The sequence below is a fragment of the Physeter macrocephalus genome, chromosome 20, assembly GCF_002837175.3.
Source record: "Physeter macrocephalus isolate SW-GA chromosome 20, ASM283717v5, whole genome shotgun sequence".
NCBI lineage: Eukaryota > Metazoa > Chordata > Mammalia > Artiodactyla > Physeteridae > Physeter > Physeter macrocephalus.
Genome location: NC_041233.1, coordinates 59,479,479 through 59,495,618, shown reverse-complemented (window position 1 = coordinate 59,495,618; position 16,140 = coordinate 59,479,479). Strand labels below are relative to the sequence as shown.

The following is a 16,140-nucleotide window of genomic DNA, read 5'->3' as shown; positions in this document are numbered from 1 at the left end:
AGCAAAGGAAACCATAAACAAGATGAAAAGACAACCCTCAGAATGGGAGAAAATATTTGCAAATGAATCAGTGGACAAAGGATTAATCTCCAAAGTATATAAACAGCTCATGCAGCTCAATATTAAAAAAAAAAAAAAAAACCAATCCCAAAATGGGTAGAACACCTAAATAGGCATTTCTCCAAAGAAGGCATACAGATGGCCAAGAGGCACATGAAAAGCTTCTCAACATCACTAATTGTTAGAGAAATGCAAATCAAAACTACAATGAGGTATCACCTCACACCGGTTAGAATGGATATCATCAGAAAATCACAAACAACAAATGCTGGAGAGGGTGTGGAGAAAAGGGAACCCTCTTGTACTGTTGGTGGGAATGTAAATTGATACAGCCACTATGGAGAGCAGTATGGAGGTTCCTTAAAAAACTAAAAATAGAATTACCATATGACCCAGCAATCCCACTACTGGGCATATACCCAGAGAAAACCATAATTCAAAAAGACACATGCACCCCAATGTTCATTGCAGCACTATTTACAATAGCCAGGTCATGGAAGCAACCTAAATGCTGTACACTATGAACAATCCAAAAATGAACAGTTCCATTCACAACAGTATCAAAAGAATAAAATACTTGGGAATAAATTTAACAAATGTGGGGCAAGATTTGAAAAGTGAAAATTATGTCTTTGCCAAGAGTAATAGAAATCTAAATAAACAGAGAGACATTCTGTGTCTATGGATTGGAAGACTCATTATCTACAGGAAATTCTCTTCTATTTGATCAACAGATCCAACTCGATCCTTATCAAAATCCAAGCAAGTGGGGGGGGATGAACTGGGCGATTGGGATTGACATGTATACTCTGATGTGTATAAAATGGATGACTAATAAGAAACTGCTGTATAAAAAAATAAAATTAAATTTAAAAAAACAGGTTATGAATTTTTGATTGTTGTGGCTGGATTATGGGAACAGGGATATTCATTGTCCTATTCTCCCTGTTTGTATGTGTTTTCCATTATAAAAAGTTAAATAAATTGAAAGCAACTTAAATCTTTATCAGTGGGGAATGAGATAAATTATGGTGTCTCCATTCAATTAAAAAAAAAATTTTCTTTTAAAAAGATCCCAATACAAAGGAGTAGAATCCAAGGTGGAACTATTAAATTACTCTCTCACTGATACAGGAAATGGGAATGACTCTTGTTAAAAAATATACACACGAAAGAATTATGCTTTGAATTCTAGGAATCAAGTTTTGGTTCTCAGCTTGAATAGTAGGGACCTATACTTATGAAAAGTTATGGTCATAGACATGGTTATTCATGGTTTCTGGCTTTTTCCGTAGGTGGCGATGGTATGGATGTAACCAAGAAGAACAAACGAGATGGCGCTGAAGTCACTGAAAGAAGTAAGAGCATGATACATGTCATTATAAAAGTAAAAAAATTTTTGGAAAGAGTAAATAATTTATTCCTAATTCTACCGCAACTACTGTATCTTTTTTTCTATTTCTTATGTTTTTGTTTTTAGTTTTTTTCTTAGCTTTTTCTTTTTGCTTTATTTTTTCCACTGTATCATTTTGAATGTTTTCCTAAATAGACTATTTCTTCCTGTAAGAAGCCTTTTGTTGATTTTTTTTAACACACTTGTAATCAAAATGTGTTCTGCTTTTTCTTCAAAGATGAAAATCACCATTTCTATGTTACAGTTTTTATAACCAGCATTTTTAATGGTTTCATAATATCCTGTTGAATGAATTTGCAACAGCTTATTTAACCGTGCTCTTTTTTAAGGATACAGGGCAACAGAAATCCAAAAGAATAATATCCCCATTATTGCAGGGACAAAGTTGGGATCACACTGGTGTCACAGTTGCAGTCTACACTGAAAACTGAAAACAGACACATTTCTTTTGTGAAACTGCCTAAAAAACTCAGAGACATTTAAAATATCCCCTTAGCAGCTCTAACTCTTTCATTGATCCTGTGACTTTCATATATTGCCAATAAAAAATTCTGGCTGCACAGACTTAGACCTTTAGGTTAAGAAAGAATTTATTTTTATGTGTCATAGAATCCCAAAGGTCCACACAATGAGAGGTTTAGTGAAAGCGCAGGACTGTTATTCAAATCAAGCTTCCATTTTAGTCTGAAAAACCATTTCCTTTTATGCGTGGAATGCTGCTTCTGCGCCATTCATAACCCCATGTTGCTGCTAGGACAACCAAACTAATAGGAACACGCAGGGTGAAGAAGGAAAGGGTGAGGCGTGGGAGCAGTAAGACAGGTGTGGGATGCAGCAGTTGCCAGCAGCACAAAGTGATTCCCCACAATCTCCTTCCTCCTTTTCTCCTTTCACCAACCATACGTGCATACACAACATGCATATGAATATGCTTGGGTGTGTGCACAAGAAGGGTGCTTTTAGAAACCAGCAACCTTAGCTAGATAGGAGCTCCTTGATGTCCAGCCCAGAGGGAGGTAGTGGTTGGTGATGGTCACAGTCAGAGCACAGAATTGGCCCAGTTATGGTTTCGGGAATCTACTCACCTCCCCATGCTGCTGTAGAGGAGAGAGTGATTCAGGAAGGAGGTCTTTCTTCTAATTAGTGTTTTTAAAAAACACCGAAGCTTTTGTGACCTCTATAGACTCACCATCACTTGGAGTCTTCTCAATTTCGGGAGGCAAAGGGACTGGTTCTTCAAGTCTGTCTTGGATGTTCATCGGTCCAAGCACCAAATGTGACTTACCGACCCCCTTCCTTCCTATACCTCCTCACACTCAGGGGTGGCCCTGAAGACTTTAGAATGAATTAGGATGTCCGTGAGACACCCCCAAATTCATAAAGAGTTTCAAGGTAATTATTCGCATCACAGTGTAATCAACCAGGATGATATACTGGCCTCAGCTGGACTGGGTGACCGTTTAGAAGGGACAGTGCAGAGAAAGAGTGACTTGAGGGCCTGATCCTCCTTCAAAGGCAAATCCAGGCCTGGACTAGATCTAACTGTTATATGAGAGACATTAATGCAAGACAACTCATCGTTCAAATCAGTGGGTAACTAACTACTTTCGGTACCAAAGGGATATAAACCTATTTTCCAGGTACATTAAGCCCTATTGTTATTGCACATATTTGCTTTTACAGTGGGTCAGATCAAATACCTTAAAGCACAAGTGTATAAAAGTCTATATTGAACCTAATTTAATGCGCCGAACCTATGAATGATGTGAGACCTTGCCAAAGTACAGAGATTTCAGTACATTAGTTAAGATCTCATCTTTTCTTTGTCTTTTTCTAGTTATCACGGAAACAATAACTACAAGACTTACGTCCTTACCACCGAGTAAGTGACCATCTTGAGAGCTTTCTTCTCAGTAAGGCCTGTGTGAAGGGCTCCACATGTAACCTTTTCCATGGGTACTCACTCTCCCATTGAGCAAGTCCAAAATATCTGAAATCTTTTTTTTAAACAACTGTATTGAAATTACCTTATATCCCACAAAATCCACCAGTTCAAAGTGTATAATTCAATGGTTGTTAGTTTATTTACAGAGTTGTGCAGCCCCTTTGCAACAATCTAATTTTAGAACATTTTCATCACTCAAAAAAAAAAACCTCCACGGCCATTAGCAGTCACTCCCATTCCCCCTCCCTTCTCCCCAGCCCCTGAAAACCACAAATCGACTTTCTGTCTCTATAAGTCTGCCTGATCTAGACACTAAAATTTCAGAAATCTTATCCAGCCTGGGCCAGTGTACCAACCAGGCATTCAAAAAAAGCAAGCCCAACCCAGGCCTTGCCCTCAAGGAGTTTTCATCACTTGCTGACTTTTCAAATATTTAATTTTCCTAATCAGCAACTTGCTATGCTCCACCCAGGGAACTTTCTTTTTAAATTGGGTAGAATATTTGCTCTTGACATTTGTATCAAAAACAAACAAACCAAGAGCATGGCAGCATGTATCGTGCAGTGCAGGTGGGAAAGGGGCCCCAAACCCAGAGCCTCGTGGGTGAGAAGCCAGGGAAGGCTTCCGAGGGGCAGGGAACGAGGAAACCCTCTGCACTGACTCCACTTGTAAATTGTCACCTGCTCCTCCTTTCTGCAGAAGGGGGCACCAGCAACGGCTATGCTAAAACAGGCTCTCTTGGTGGAGGGAGCCGGCTGGAGAAACAGAGCCTGATGCATGGCAGCAGCGGCTACATAAACTCAAGTAAGTGCCTTCTGGTGTGAGGGCTGGGGGAAGGGCAGATGGACAGGGAGAGAGAGGGTCCTGCATGGAGGGAGACCATTACCACTGTTTGTCACCCATTCCAAATACCCCAGAGAGCTGTGTAAAGGACACACGTCCCACCAAAGGTGAGACTTTCGAGTTATCCACATTTGAAGCCTACTTAAAATGGAATCAGTTATCATTCTGTCCCCCAATATAAATAACAATAATTAATTAAGAAGGCCTCCTGGGGAGTTGACTCCTTTCCCACTGAATTACTCTCTTTAAGCCATCTCTTTTAGAAAAGTGTGTGCATGTCTGAGGGTTTACAATTTGAATTAACAACAACAAAAGAAACTTAACGATTGGGTTACTGTGCTAAGGAAATCTGATGACATATGAACCCACACTTTGTGCGTTTCCACTGGGCAAGCATCCAACACAGGCCCGGTTGTTCCCAAAGAAACATTCTTTCGTGGTAGCTTTCAAACTGAAACAAAACAAAACAAAGCAGGGAAAACACGCACGCGCACGCACACGCGCACACACACACACACACCCACACACACACACACACACACACACAAAAAGTGTGTGCATGTCTGAGGGTTTACAATTTGAATTAACAACAACAAAAGAAACTTAACGATTGGGTTACTGTGCTAAGGAAATCTGATGACATATGAACCCACACTTTGTGCGTTTCCACTGGGCAAGCATCCAACACAGGCCCGGTTGTTCCCAAAGAAACATTCTTTCGTGGTAGCTTTCAAACTGAAACAAAACAAAACAAAGCAGGGAAAACACGCACACGCACGCGCACGCACACGCGCACACACACACACACACACACACACACACAGTACCGCTGAAGCCATTTTTAAAATCTTGGAATGCCACTAAAGAAAAGACCCAAGACAGGCAAACAGCTGGGCTGACCAAGTGCAGCGCCTGCCCTTACCTCTTGAGGAATACTTCCACGTGGGGTTGTATTCTAGTCCACCCAGCAGTGCTCTACGATTGCAGGCCAGGTCCTCAAGAAACATCCCGCTTCTCCATTTCTGTGCACTTTGGCCACAGACATAAAGGACGTCCCTACCTTCCAGTAGCAATGATTCCATCTCCCATTTCTGAGCAGCTGTGGGAATGCTGAGGGGTGGATCCTTTCAGACGTGCTCTCCTGAAGTTCTCTGGCCCCTCCATAGGGCCCTCCTTTATTAGGAGCAGTCTGCGTGCACTTAGTGTAACCGTATGTCAATCTGTGAAGTGCTCTGAGGGTCTGTGCATTTTCCCCTCTTGTAGGTGGGAGCACACGAGGCAATGCCTCTACTTCCAGTTACAGGAGGGCCCCTAGTGAGTTGGCCTCCACTCTGCCCAACTCGCCAGGCTCAACCTTTGAGAGAAAAACTCACGTCACCCGCCATGGAACATACGAAGGTACCGGTCCCACAGACTGTAAGAGAGAGCTACTTTCTTCCCTCAGTAACTTCTCTCATCCTTTGAAAACTGAAGCCTCAGCCACCTGTCTTCACCTGGGCCTTCCCACTTTTCTTTCCACTCTTGTTTTGGTTCTTTTATGAACTCAGGTTACTTGGGGATTTTGTTGATTTATCCACCCCTCATTTATTCATTTATCCATTTAGTCACTTTTTCAACTGGTATTTTATCAGATATCTACCAGGCGTTTAATGCCGGGCAGAATGCCTTGATGGATGCTTAAATGAAGCAGACCTGGATCTTGTCTTCAAAGGGCCTAGAATCTAATAGACAAGTTAAGATGACAGACAAAAAAAACTATAATGTAAAGTAGAAGGGGATTATCATTTCCAGCTGGGTCTTCAGGGAAGAGTCTATGTGGGAGGTGGCATCTGAGCTGGGCCTTCATGATGTGTAAGACTTTTACCTGATGGAGAGCTGGGCTGTTCCAGCCTGCAGAAGCAGCAGCACAGCGAAGACAGGAGTCCAGGGCTCAGGTAGCAAGCAGCAGTGGTACTTGTGCGAAGAGACATGGAAAGACTCAGATTCGGTGCTAGGCCAAGACGTTTGGGCTTTATTCTGCACACGATAAGGAGCCACAGAGATTTCTGAGCAAAAGCGCCCATCATATCTGTGGTCCAGGACTAGAACTCTGGTTGCCGTGCTCAGGACAAATAGGGCGGGAAGAGGCTGAACACAGTGACAAGTTAGGAGGTGATCAGTAGTCCAGGGAGGGGAACCTTGGCCGGGACTGTGGTGGTGGCAATGGGAGCGGACAGGAGGACCTGGAGTGTAAAGTGTTGCAGAGCTGGAATTGACAGGTTTGTCAGTTATTCAATTTTGGGGGGAAGGGAGAAAAAGGAGTCAGTGATTCTACTGAGATTTCAGACACAGGTGGCTGGGTTCATTGTGGTGTCAACGACTGAAGCAAGGAAGCCAGGTGGAGGCTTCCCAGTGGATGAGTTCAGTTATTTTGTCCTAAAGTAGAGCTGCTGGCACAGCTTTCTGGTGGGGGTACCAGGCAGGCAGTGGGACACACAGGACTTGAACTGAGGGAAGAAATCAAGGCAAGACACCCGGTTTGGGGTTATTCACAAAGAGTTGTTAGTAGAGGTTGAAAAACTGAAGGAGTTGGCCAAGGAAAGAGTTTAAAAGCAGAAGGGAGCATAGAAAGATAAAGTTGGGGGAAGATGGAGAAAGAAGAGCCAGATCACAGAAAGGAGGAGGAGTCAATGGTGATGCCATTGAAGTCACAGAGAGAGAGAGAGAGAGAGAGAGAGAGAGGAAGCTCATGACCAAGAAGGAGAAGGCGAGAGGAAGACATCTGGGTCTTGCTCCTAAGGTTACTGGAGTTCCTGGTGATCTGCAGAAGCAGTTTTAGTGGAAAATAGACAAGCCAGGCGGCAAATGGGTCTAAGAGTGAACGGATATGGGTACCAATGATGGAGAAGCAGGATTAAGGATGGGTACCCCAGTAAATGATTTTGACCCACGGCTGCCAGGGGTAGGGAGGGCCCCAAATCTCGGCCAGGTGGATGGGGTCACCACAGTGCTTCCTGCTGCTCTGCCGGCACGTGGGCTTGTCTCTTCATTTCACAAGGCCCACATCTGGGACGAGCTGCATGGAGTCAGGGAACCCCTGGTGCTGACAGCACGCTCATTTGATCAGAGCCGGGTCGCTGGCGTCAGCACTGCATAGGGCACAGGCAGTCGAGGACGTGAAAACAAAAAGGAAATGAAAACTTCCTGCTCTCCTTTGCTCAAACCTTGCCCCACCAAAGTAGATCAGTGACCAGAAGGAAGTGCCACAAGCACATCCATTGGGCGAATCATGTTTAAATCTGGTGCTGAACACCCAGGCTGCAGAGGTTCAGAAAGGACCCACTCTCTCGGAAGCCATTTGGGCTTAAGGGGCCATTTGTACTAAGTGTTTTGTCCTCTCTCCAGGGAGCTCCAGCGGCAACTCTTCCCCTGAGTACCCTCGGAAGGAATTTGGTACGTCCTATCCTTATTTTCTGAAGAAATGGTCAAACATGCCTGGCGGGGTTGGAGGGGGAACATCATGAGTTAACATCATGAGTTAAGTGGATTCTTCTAGAGGAGTTTGACCTCTGCTGACCTCTTTACCCTGCTCTTTATCCTGAAACATCTTAAGGGGACTGTCAGCCACATTAGTTTGCTGTCATAAGTCTTTGCTCGTGAAATGGCAAGTTATTCATACAAGGCTCAGGCTTGGACAGATAAGCCCTCAGGCCAGGCAACAGTCATAGGATTTTTCCTTCCACAGGACCCACAGAGACCTCCCTGCAAAGGGGAGCAGGGCTTAGAATGCGCAAATGTCAAACATCCCAGCACCTCCTCCAAAGCAGTCACAAAGGGACACATTTTAACCAAATGAGACCCTAGGCTGTATCTTCACATGACCTTAAATCTTTAGTCCACATTCTTGGGTTCTCACTGTGCATGTGAATTTATGCTATGATCATTGATTTTACAGTGATTATAATTTCATGTATTTATTTGCATACAGTGGGAAAACGAAGGCAGTCTCTAGCAAAAGACCTGGAAAGGGAAAGACCTGGCAGTCTTTTGATACAGTTGATCAGTGTGGTCAGCCAGTCCGAATGGATCATGCTCCCAAACAATTTCCTTAGTTAACACCAAGTGTGAGCCAACTTCACATTCATTTCCTAACTTAACACCCTAAATGCACTGAGGCTTACAAAACTTCCTCTGCCCTTTGGCTATGTGGGCATCATTTATTAAGCATCCACCATACATTAAGGCTTCTGTCTGGATATAAATGCACTAGGAAAACAACCTCCTCCTCCCACCCAAACAGGTCTTCCTCCATGTCACAAATATTTAGCATGCCACCTCTTATATATGCCTAATATTACTTTCTTTTGTTTCTCAGTGTCTTCTTCAACCAGAGGACGGAGCCAAACACGAGGTGAGCTCTGTTTCTGGATTCAGTTCAGTTCATTCAACCACTATTTTCTGAGCTGCTAACGTGTGTCCAGCTGTGAGCCAGGAAATATGAGGTGTAAAGAATGATTAAGTCATGGCTTCTACCCTCAAGGAGCCTGCAGCATCTGGGCATCTTCCGCTGGCTCCATGAGGGTGGGAAGGGTAGATTTTGACAGCGACCTAGCAAGTACACGGAGTGGTTTGCACTGCTGTGGATTGTCTGAAGGTGCTGGCATCACATCTGGTTTCGCACCTAGTCTCCTGGGTGACTTTAACAAGATGTGCTGTAATTGCCTTTGTGCAGCAAAAAATGAGCACAAGCCCTTCTTTTTCATTTTTCCAGGGGACAAAGGGCTCCATGAGAGTTTTGCACTCTCCACAACTGCCTGTAGATAAGGCCCTAGGAGGGAATGTGTCCTGGAGAAAGCTGCCCTTGATATATCCGGTGAGGATGGCAAGGAGCATGTGAGGGCTATATTGAAGGCAGAATTCTTCAAAGGCCCTGGTTGTATTGGTAACTGGAAAGTTAGGCACATACCAACCACCTACAACTTTAGGCTGATAGTCCGAGAGATGCCTCTACTCCACCGGAAGCTGATAATGTTAAATCACCCACTTTCTGCCCTAAAGAGGCCAGAATGGCTAAGGAAACACTACAAGCTTTAGAATTATCTTGCTATTGCTTGAGAAACCCTGGAGGCAGGAGAGCGGCTTGGTTCTGGCAATGCGGAGTGGGCCCTGTGAAAGGGGCTGGTCATTGCCGATTGTGATGGAGTCTCGGGGCTCAGCCTGGCGTTTCTGCTCCAGGCGCCTGGGAGGTTAGCTGTGGGCAGGCTGGGGGGTGGAGAGAAGACACCTCTTTCTAAGCACTCTTCCTGGGCACACCTAGCTTTTCTGTTCCCAGGACACAGATTGCAGAGCAGCCCAAAGATAATCTGCCACTCACAGCTCAGTGTCAGGCACTGTGAGCCAGGCTCCTTCATTCACAGCTTCTCCATCTCTCCCCTGTACAGAGAGCGAGATCCGAGTTCGACTGCAGAGTTCATCCCCATCTACCCGATGTAAGTGCTCAGGTCTTGGGAAGGATCCAGGAATCCAGGGCTACTGCTATGTGTGTGCGCACGTGCACGTGTGTGTGCAGTCACTCCGTCATAAGTGACATGTCTAAGGCCTTCTGTGACGGGGACTCCGGGCTGGGTGCAGGGGGTGAGGAGCTGAGTCAGTCATGGTCCCTGATGCTTCACAGTTCACAGACTAAGGGGAGACAATAAACCTACCAACCATGACAGCTCAGGGAGCTGAGGGAGTGGGGGCCAGAGGAGTCTTCCCGGGTTAGTCAGTCACTTGAAGGGAGACTGCAGGGTGGGTCAGGTAGACTCAGCGAGATGAGAGGGCAGAGACACGGGAGGAAGGTTCGGTGCAGCTGAAGGAAAAGGAGCAGGAGGGGACGCAGTGGGGCTGGTGAAGCTTAGAGAAGGCTCAGAAGTCGAGTGTGAGAGTTTGAACTTTATCTCGAATGTCAAGGATTTCCCAGTCTCTGTCTGTTGACTGTGTTGGACTCCTGTTGTTTGCAATTTTGAAATGAGCCCAAATGGGCAAGAGCCAAGTACAAAGACTAGGAGGAGAAAGATCTGGGTCGAGTGGCTCAGCAGTCAGAGCCTGGGACTTGCCCAAAGAGCTCAGGGCCTGGGCCGGACTCCAGGCCTGATGCTGTCTCACCTGAGTCCTTCCAGGCTCGGGGTGCTGAGCACAAAGGATGGAGCTCTCGGGAGAGGGGCTGCCTGGGCAGTCCTCCAGCAATGTTGTCTGAAGATGTCCTGTGCGTTGCCCTTGCACGACGCCTCCCTCCTCTCTGTTTGCCACCTCAGGAGGCACAGGGTGCTCACTCCACTGAATCACCTCGCTACGGATTATATCAGCCAGAGGGTCTTGAAATTTACCCACAGGAAAGCAGTGTAATATTTAAGAGTTATGGGCCACAAATTCCTTTTGACACTACAGAGCATACAAGGTCAGGGACCCAACACCTGAGGCATCCTGTACCTGGGATGAGACCACTGCTGAAGCATTCGTTTCAAGGGGTCTGGTGCTCCAACTGTCCTGGGTGTAAACGTTCCAGGATGACAGTGTCTTCCAGCCACAGAATCTTCCCTGTGGTGTCTGATGAGGTCTAATTAGGAAATATGTACTGAGAACTTTGACCTCCTTGTAGAGGCACTGTATTTATGCGGCCACTAATATTACAAAACACCAGGTTAATCAGTACTATAAATTGACAAAAGGCGAAAATTATAAGGCTAACCAAAAATGTCCCGGCGGGTGAAGTGGATGCTTCATCCTCCCTAGTATTCAGAGTGCCGCGAATGTTCTTCCCACTGCAGTTGGACTCAGGAAGGAATCCTGGGCCTGATGAAAAAGTGGAGGATTCCTTTACAGGGACGGAATTGGATGACGTCAAGCGTTTGCTCAAGGGAAGCCGATCAGCAAGCGTGAGCCCCACCCGGAATTCCTCTAACACACTCCCCATCCCCAAGAAAGGCACCGTGGAGACCAAATTGGTGACAGCGAGCTCCCAGTCAGGTAAGCCCCACAGCCCCGATCTGCTGTGGAAGGAAGGGAACAGGCGACAGATGTGTCCGGGCAGGCCTTTCAGGCTGTGGCAAAGACTTCACAAAACCCTGAGCATTGCTCTTCCTGCAGCGTGAAAATGTGGGCTGCACCCTTCTCACCCCCTTCTGGTCAACCATTCTATGTGCTGGCTATAGTCCGGCTCTAGATCCTAGAGATTCTCTCTCAGGAGATTCTTGACATGTCCTGGGAATGTGTTGGCCAGGTTCCCTGAATGAAGACTGTTGGGGAAAGTTGTAGTGTTTTCTATCATTCACTCATTCATCCAATGAACATTTATTATATGCCAAGCACCGGGCACTGAGGAAAGACAATGAGCAGGATAGACACGGCCACTACCCTCATGGATGTGAGGGCCTCTGGGGGAAGTCAAGCAGGATGAGTGTAGTTCAGCATTCATATATCACGTGCCTACCAAGGGCAAGGAGATGAGGAAAGAAGCCAGTTCTGCTATGAGGCGAAGCTTTCCTCTCATTCACTACTGAAGAAAAACCATCTTGAGACGGTGATCTTGTGTTTTTCATTATAAAACCAAAACCTCACGGTACTTTGTGACCTGAGTGGCTAACTCCCTCTCAGATAAGAAATAGGCAGAATTGACTTCAGACTTGAAGAAGTACCCATAGCCCCTCTTGGGGGCAGAGTGCCCCTTGGCACATGGGAATGTTTAAGGAGGGTTCAACCGGAGAAGGCTGCCACCCGTGCAGCGTGGCCTCGGGACCAAGGGCTTCCCTACCTGTGCTGCTGTCTGCCTGGCATTCTACTGTAAGGGAGTCACGGGTCCACGGCATCTTTGAAGGTGGAGTCAGCAACAGAGGGAGAGAGAGACCATTGGTGGGGACAATGCACCAGGAGATGGCAAAGGGGGCTTAGCAGGAGAAATGGGTGGACCACAGAGCAAAATTTACCTACCTCAGACTTCACCAAGAGCCAACAAGAATTTCTAACCCAAGAGGTCAGGTTTTCACCAGCTCTGAGATTTCAAACAGAAGTGAGATGACCAACTGCCCCAGTTCACCCCAGACTGAGGGGGTTGCCAGGGCATGGGATCTTCAGGGCTAAAACCAGGAAAGTCCTGGCAAACCACGCCCACTGGTTCCCCCCAGTACAGAGGGGGTTTGTCTCTCACTGGAGTGTGGTCGGGCATGTCTGTTTGCAGTGTCCGGCACCTATGACACAACCATCCTGGATGCCAACCTTCCCTCCCACATGTGGTCCTCCACGTTGCCGGCAGGGTCCTCCATGGGCACCTATCACAACAACATCACAGCCCAGAGCTCATCCCTGCTCAACACCAATGCCTATTCTGCAGGATCAGGTACGTGGTTCCCAGTGCACATCCCCTCCCAGTCCTAAACCCTCCACACCTTATGATGGAGCTGAATGACCCCTCCAGGATTTGCCATCCCCAAGGCCTCTTAGAGGGGCTTTCTGTGGCCAAGCATCCCAAGATTTTTCCACTGGAACTTCAATTCAACTTCTATGGCATTTCCTCTGGTGGGTCCCGTATGGAAAGGAATACATGGTACGGTGTATCCCCCCCAAAAAAAAATGTAATGGGAAAGAACATGAAAACAAATGTAAGGAACCTAGTTTCACTCCATGTGGATTAACTGTGTGACCTTAAGAGGTCATTTAACTTCTCTGGGCTTAAAGTGCTTTCTCTGTAAAATGGTCACTAACAAGAGGGGCTTGGCTGGAATTGATGTCCACTCAAACCCCACCAACCTGTGACCGCCCATTGGCTGTGATGACCCAAGGCACACCACAGACTAATGGTTGGTTCCGTGCTGCAAAGCAAGAGCCCAGGTTTTTCCTAAAAACAGAAATGTAACACAATGCAATGCTGACATTTCTTCCGGTGCTTCTTTGCCCCTGTTCTGTGTGTACGTCCTCTCACCAGCCTTCCTCTTCCCCCGCAGTCTTCGGAGTTCCAAATAACATGGCCTCCTGCTCCGCAACTCTGCAGCCTGGAATCAGCACCAGCTCCTCAGGCCAGTGCTTGCCAGCTTGAAAAAACTAGGGATGCTCTTGCCTAGTGAGGAAAATGGAGTGGTTTGTAAGGAGGATGTTCTTCCTGACCAAGAGCATGAGGACATCCTCCACGCCCACGGCAACGTGGAATCAGCAGCCAAGGAGCTGCGTTAGAAGGCACAGAGCCTGCCCTCCATAGGAGACACGGCCCAGTCCCTGAGGGAAAGGGCTGAGGGGGAGGGCGCCGGAGACCACACTTACGTGCTTATTCTGCTCTGATCCCCCTACTTAATGGGAGAGGTGGAGAGATGGAAATAAAGGGGCCAAGTGACGCAGAGCTCAGGACATTTTCAGGTGGAAAGCACTGTTAATTTAGAAAGAGCTTTAACTTCACATCTTTTTATAAATATCACAGTTCCTTGGGGGCTCAATAATGTTACTGCTTAACGTCCAAGGCAAACATGATAATTTTAAAGAAGTATGTATTCACTCTAGTTCCACATACATCGTAATAGCCTATATGTAAATAAGTTATCCTCCCACATCTTTTGTTAAAGCAATCTGCCTCCTCTCTGTGATATCATGACTAATAAATACGGTGATGTGGGCCTTCCTTAGTTCCTTGGCTGGTATTCTTGGCTTCTGATTTTAACACCTCCAATTGACTAGAGTCCCACAAGCCCGGAAGACACCAGGTCCATGCTTTGTTCCTCCTGCCTTTGCTATTCAATCAATACTTTGCAAAGTTCTGACTGAGGAGGGCAGGCTGATGTTGGATCCATGATCTTGTGCCCCAAACTCTAGACAGGATGGAATAAGAGAAGCTGTTACCTGGCGAGGAATGAGCTTCTGCACATTGTTAAAAACAAACAAATAACCAGCCTTTGAAATCGTGATGGGGACAAGGGGAGTTTTGTGTGTTTGAGCCAAGAAAAGAAAGGAGGAAAACTAGGGTCCTGCCCAGTCAGTGCTCCTTAGCCTCCACTGTGTTTGTATCTACAGTTCCCACACTGTACACCAAGGCACCCAAGGGTCCTGCAGGGAAGGGAACCCTTGGGATATTTTATATGTTTGAGGCATACAGCAACAGACCCTGTGCAAACTACCGCTATTAAGTTGTGTGAACCTAACTACTCAATAAATGGAGCTTAGTAACTTTTGCCTGGGGTAGGGAGGTGGGGTATCAAAAAATTGCCGTGTCAGTGAGAGTGTGGGAACTGAGAATGTCCAGGATCTCCGTCATATGCAAAGGCATTACTTGTGAAAATTGTTTGGGGGGGCGTCCTGGGACTGGCTGCCTTAACCTGGGGGGGCCTCATCTATGTACCTGCACTCACCTGTCCTCAATTCTTCTCACAGTGTTTGGCATGCAGAACAATCTGGCCCCCAGTTCACCCGCCCTGTCCCATGGCATGGCCACCACCTCCACAGGTCTGTAACTGGGGTTTGGAGCCTAGGGGCTGGGAAATAACGCCTCTTTGCGGCTATAACTCACAATAGCCCTTTTCAACAAGGGAATTAGAGGGGGCAAAATGTCCCTAAAAATCAATCGACCTTTCCCACCGAAGAAACAACCCTCCACACCTCGACCCAGAGATGCCAACCTCAATCATGTGCTGGCTCAGACATGAGTGGGAGCCTGTGCTGGGGGTGTCTCCTATATATCCCTATATCTCACTGCTGTCCTTGACAGCCCACTGTCACTGCAAATCAATCATCTGGCTGACTTTATAGTGCACCTGGGAGGGGTGGGGGACAGAAAAGTTGCGAGCCTCAGCACTTGCACTCAACTTGCTTACTGTTAAGTTGGAGTAGAAAGTCTAATACACATGAAACATCTGGGGGATCCTGTTAGAGAGCATGAATCAAGCTGTGCAGAGCAGGTGTTAGCTGAGAGAATTCAGAGGGAAGGAGATGTGGGAGGGTCTGGGAGGACTTCATGGGGGAGGTGGCCTTTGGAATGGTCCTCCAAGGATGGGGATTATATCAGAGAAGTTTTCATCTAAACTCACTGCTGCCCCCAAGGCGGGAGAGAATTGATTCCATTATTCATTATTATTCTGTTCATTATTATCGGGTTGGCCAAAAGTTCGTCCGGGATGCTACCGAAAACTCGAACGAACTTTTTGGCCAACCCAAAATCTTCCTCTCACCTGGGGTGGCTGCCTGTCTGCCAGGGCGGGTCAGGCTGCTTGGCCAACCCAAAATCTTCCTCTCACCTGGGGTGGCTGCCTGTCTGCCAGGGCAGGTCAGGCTGCTTCCACCCAGCGTGGAGCTGCCCTCCTATGCTGGCTCTGCTTATGCATAGGTTCCTCTCTTGCAGCGTATGGTGTGAAGAAGAACATGCCCCAGAGCCCTGCCGTTGTGAGCACTGGAGTGTCCACCTCCACAGGTGAGTGCTGTCCCCAGCTGCTGGGGGCAGGCTGGCACACAGGAAGAGTTGTTCCTGAGTGATACATGGCAGAAGGGGACATAACCCATTGGTGGTCTGAGGTCTGCAAATGGGACTCACCCCACAGACCTCTTGGTTGTTTCCAGGAGTGGGCAGGTGGGTATGCCCCTTACCTCACCTTGGCCTTCCTGTCCCAGGGGGCCAGGAAACTCCACACCTGCCCAGGGTCAGGTACTCACACCCCAGCCCCCACCCTTGTTGGAAGCCCCTGGCCTGGTTACTGGTTACCCATCACAAGGGCCAGGGTGCCCCCCAGAAGCTGCTCCACCCTCCCTACTTCCCGTGGAATCTATCAACTTAGGCTGCCACGAGTCATGTGTCCATCTCTTCCGTTCCTCTGATCCTGGTGCGTTTCCCTCCATTCAACAATTCATTCATTCAAAAGCTGTTTACTGAGCACCTGCTTTGTGTGAGACC

At 47.1% G+C, this 16,140-nt stretch overlaps 1 protein-coding gene across 4 annotated transcripts in view; it reads left to right on the top strand.

Moving 5' to 3' along the window:
- COL17A1 (collagen type XVII alpha 1 chain) overlaps window positions 1-16,140 on the top strand; it is a 50,035-nt gene that overhangs the window by 5,964 nt on the left and 27,931 nt on the right. For all 4 annotated transcript variants that reach the window (XM_055081345.1, XM_028481926.2, XM_055081346.1 and 1 more), the window contains exons 2-13: window positions 1,356-1,418; window positions 3,312-3,356; window positions 4,119-4,223; window positions 5,526-5,660; window positions 7,647-7,694; window positions 8,617-8,652; window positions 9,683-9,730; window positions 11,106-11,249; window positions 12,457-12,615; window positions 13,220-13,291; window positions 14,631-14,702; window positions 15,595-15,663. In XM_055081345.1, the coding sequence (XP_054937320.1) occupies window positions 1,367-1,418; window positions 3,312-3,356; window positions 4,119-4,223; window positions 5,526-5,660; window positions 7,647-7,694; window positions 8,617-8,652; window positions 9,683-9,730; window positions 11,106-11,249; window positions 12,457-12,615; window positions 13,220-13,291; window positions 14,631-14,702; window positions 15,595-15,663 (985 nt within the window). In that variant the 5' untranslated portion in view covers window positions 1,356-1,366. The remainder of the gene's footprint in view (window positions 1-1,355; window positions 1,419-3,311; window positions 3,357-4,118; window positions 4,224-5,525; window positions 5,661-7,646; window positions 7,695-8,616; window positions 8,653-9,682; window positions 9,731-11,105; window positions 11,250-12,456; window positions 12,616-13,219; window positions 13,292-14,630; window positions 14,703-15,594; window positions 15,664-16,140) is intronic.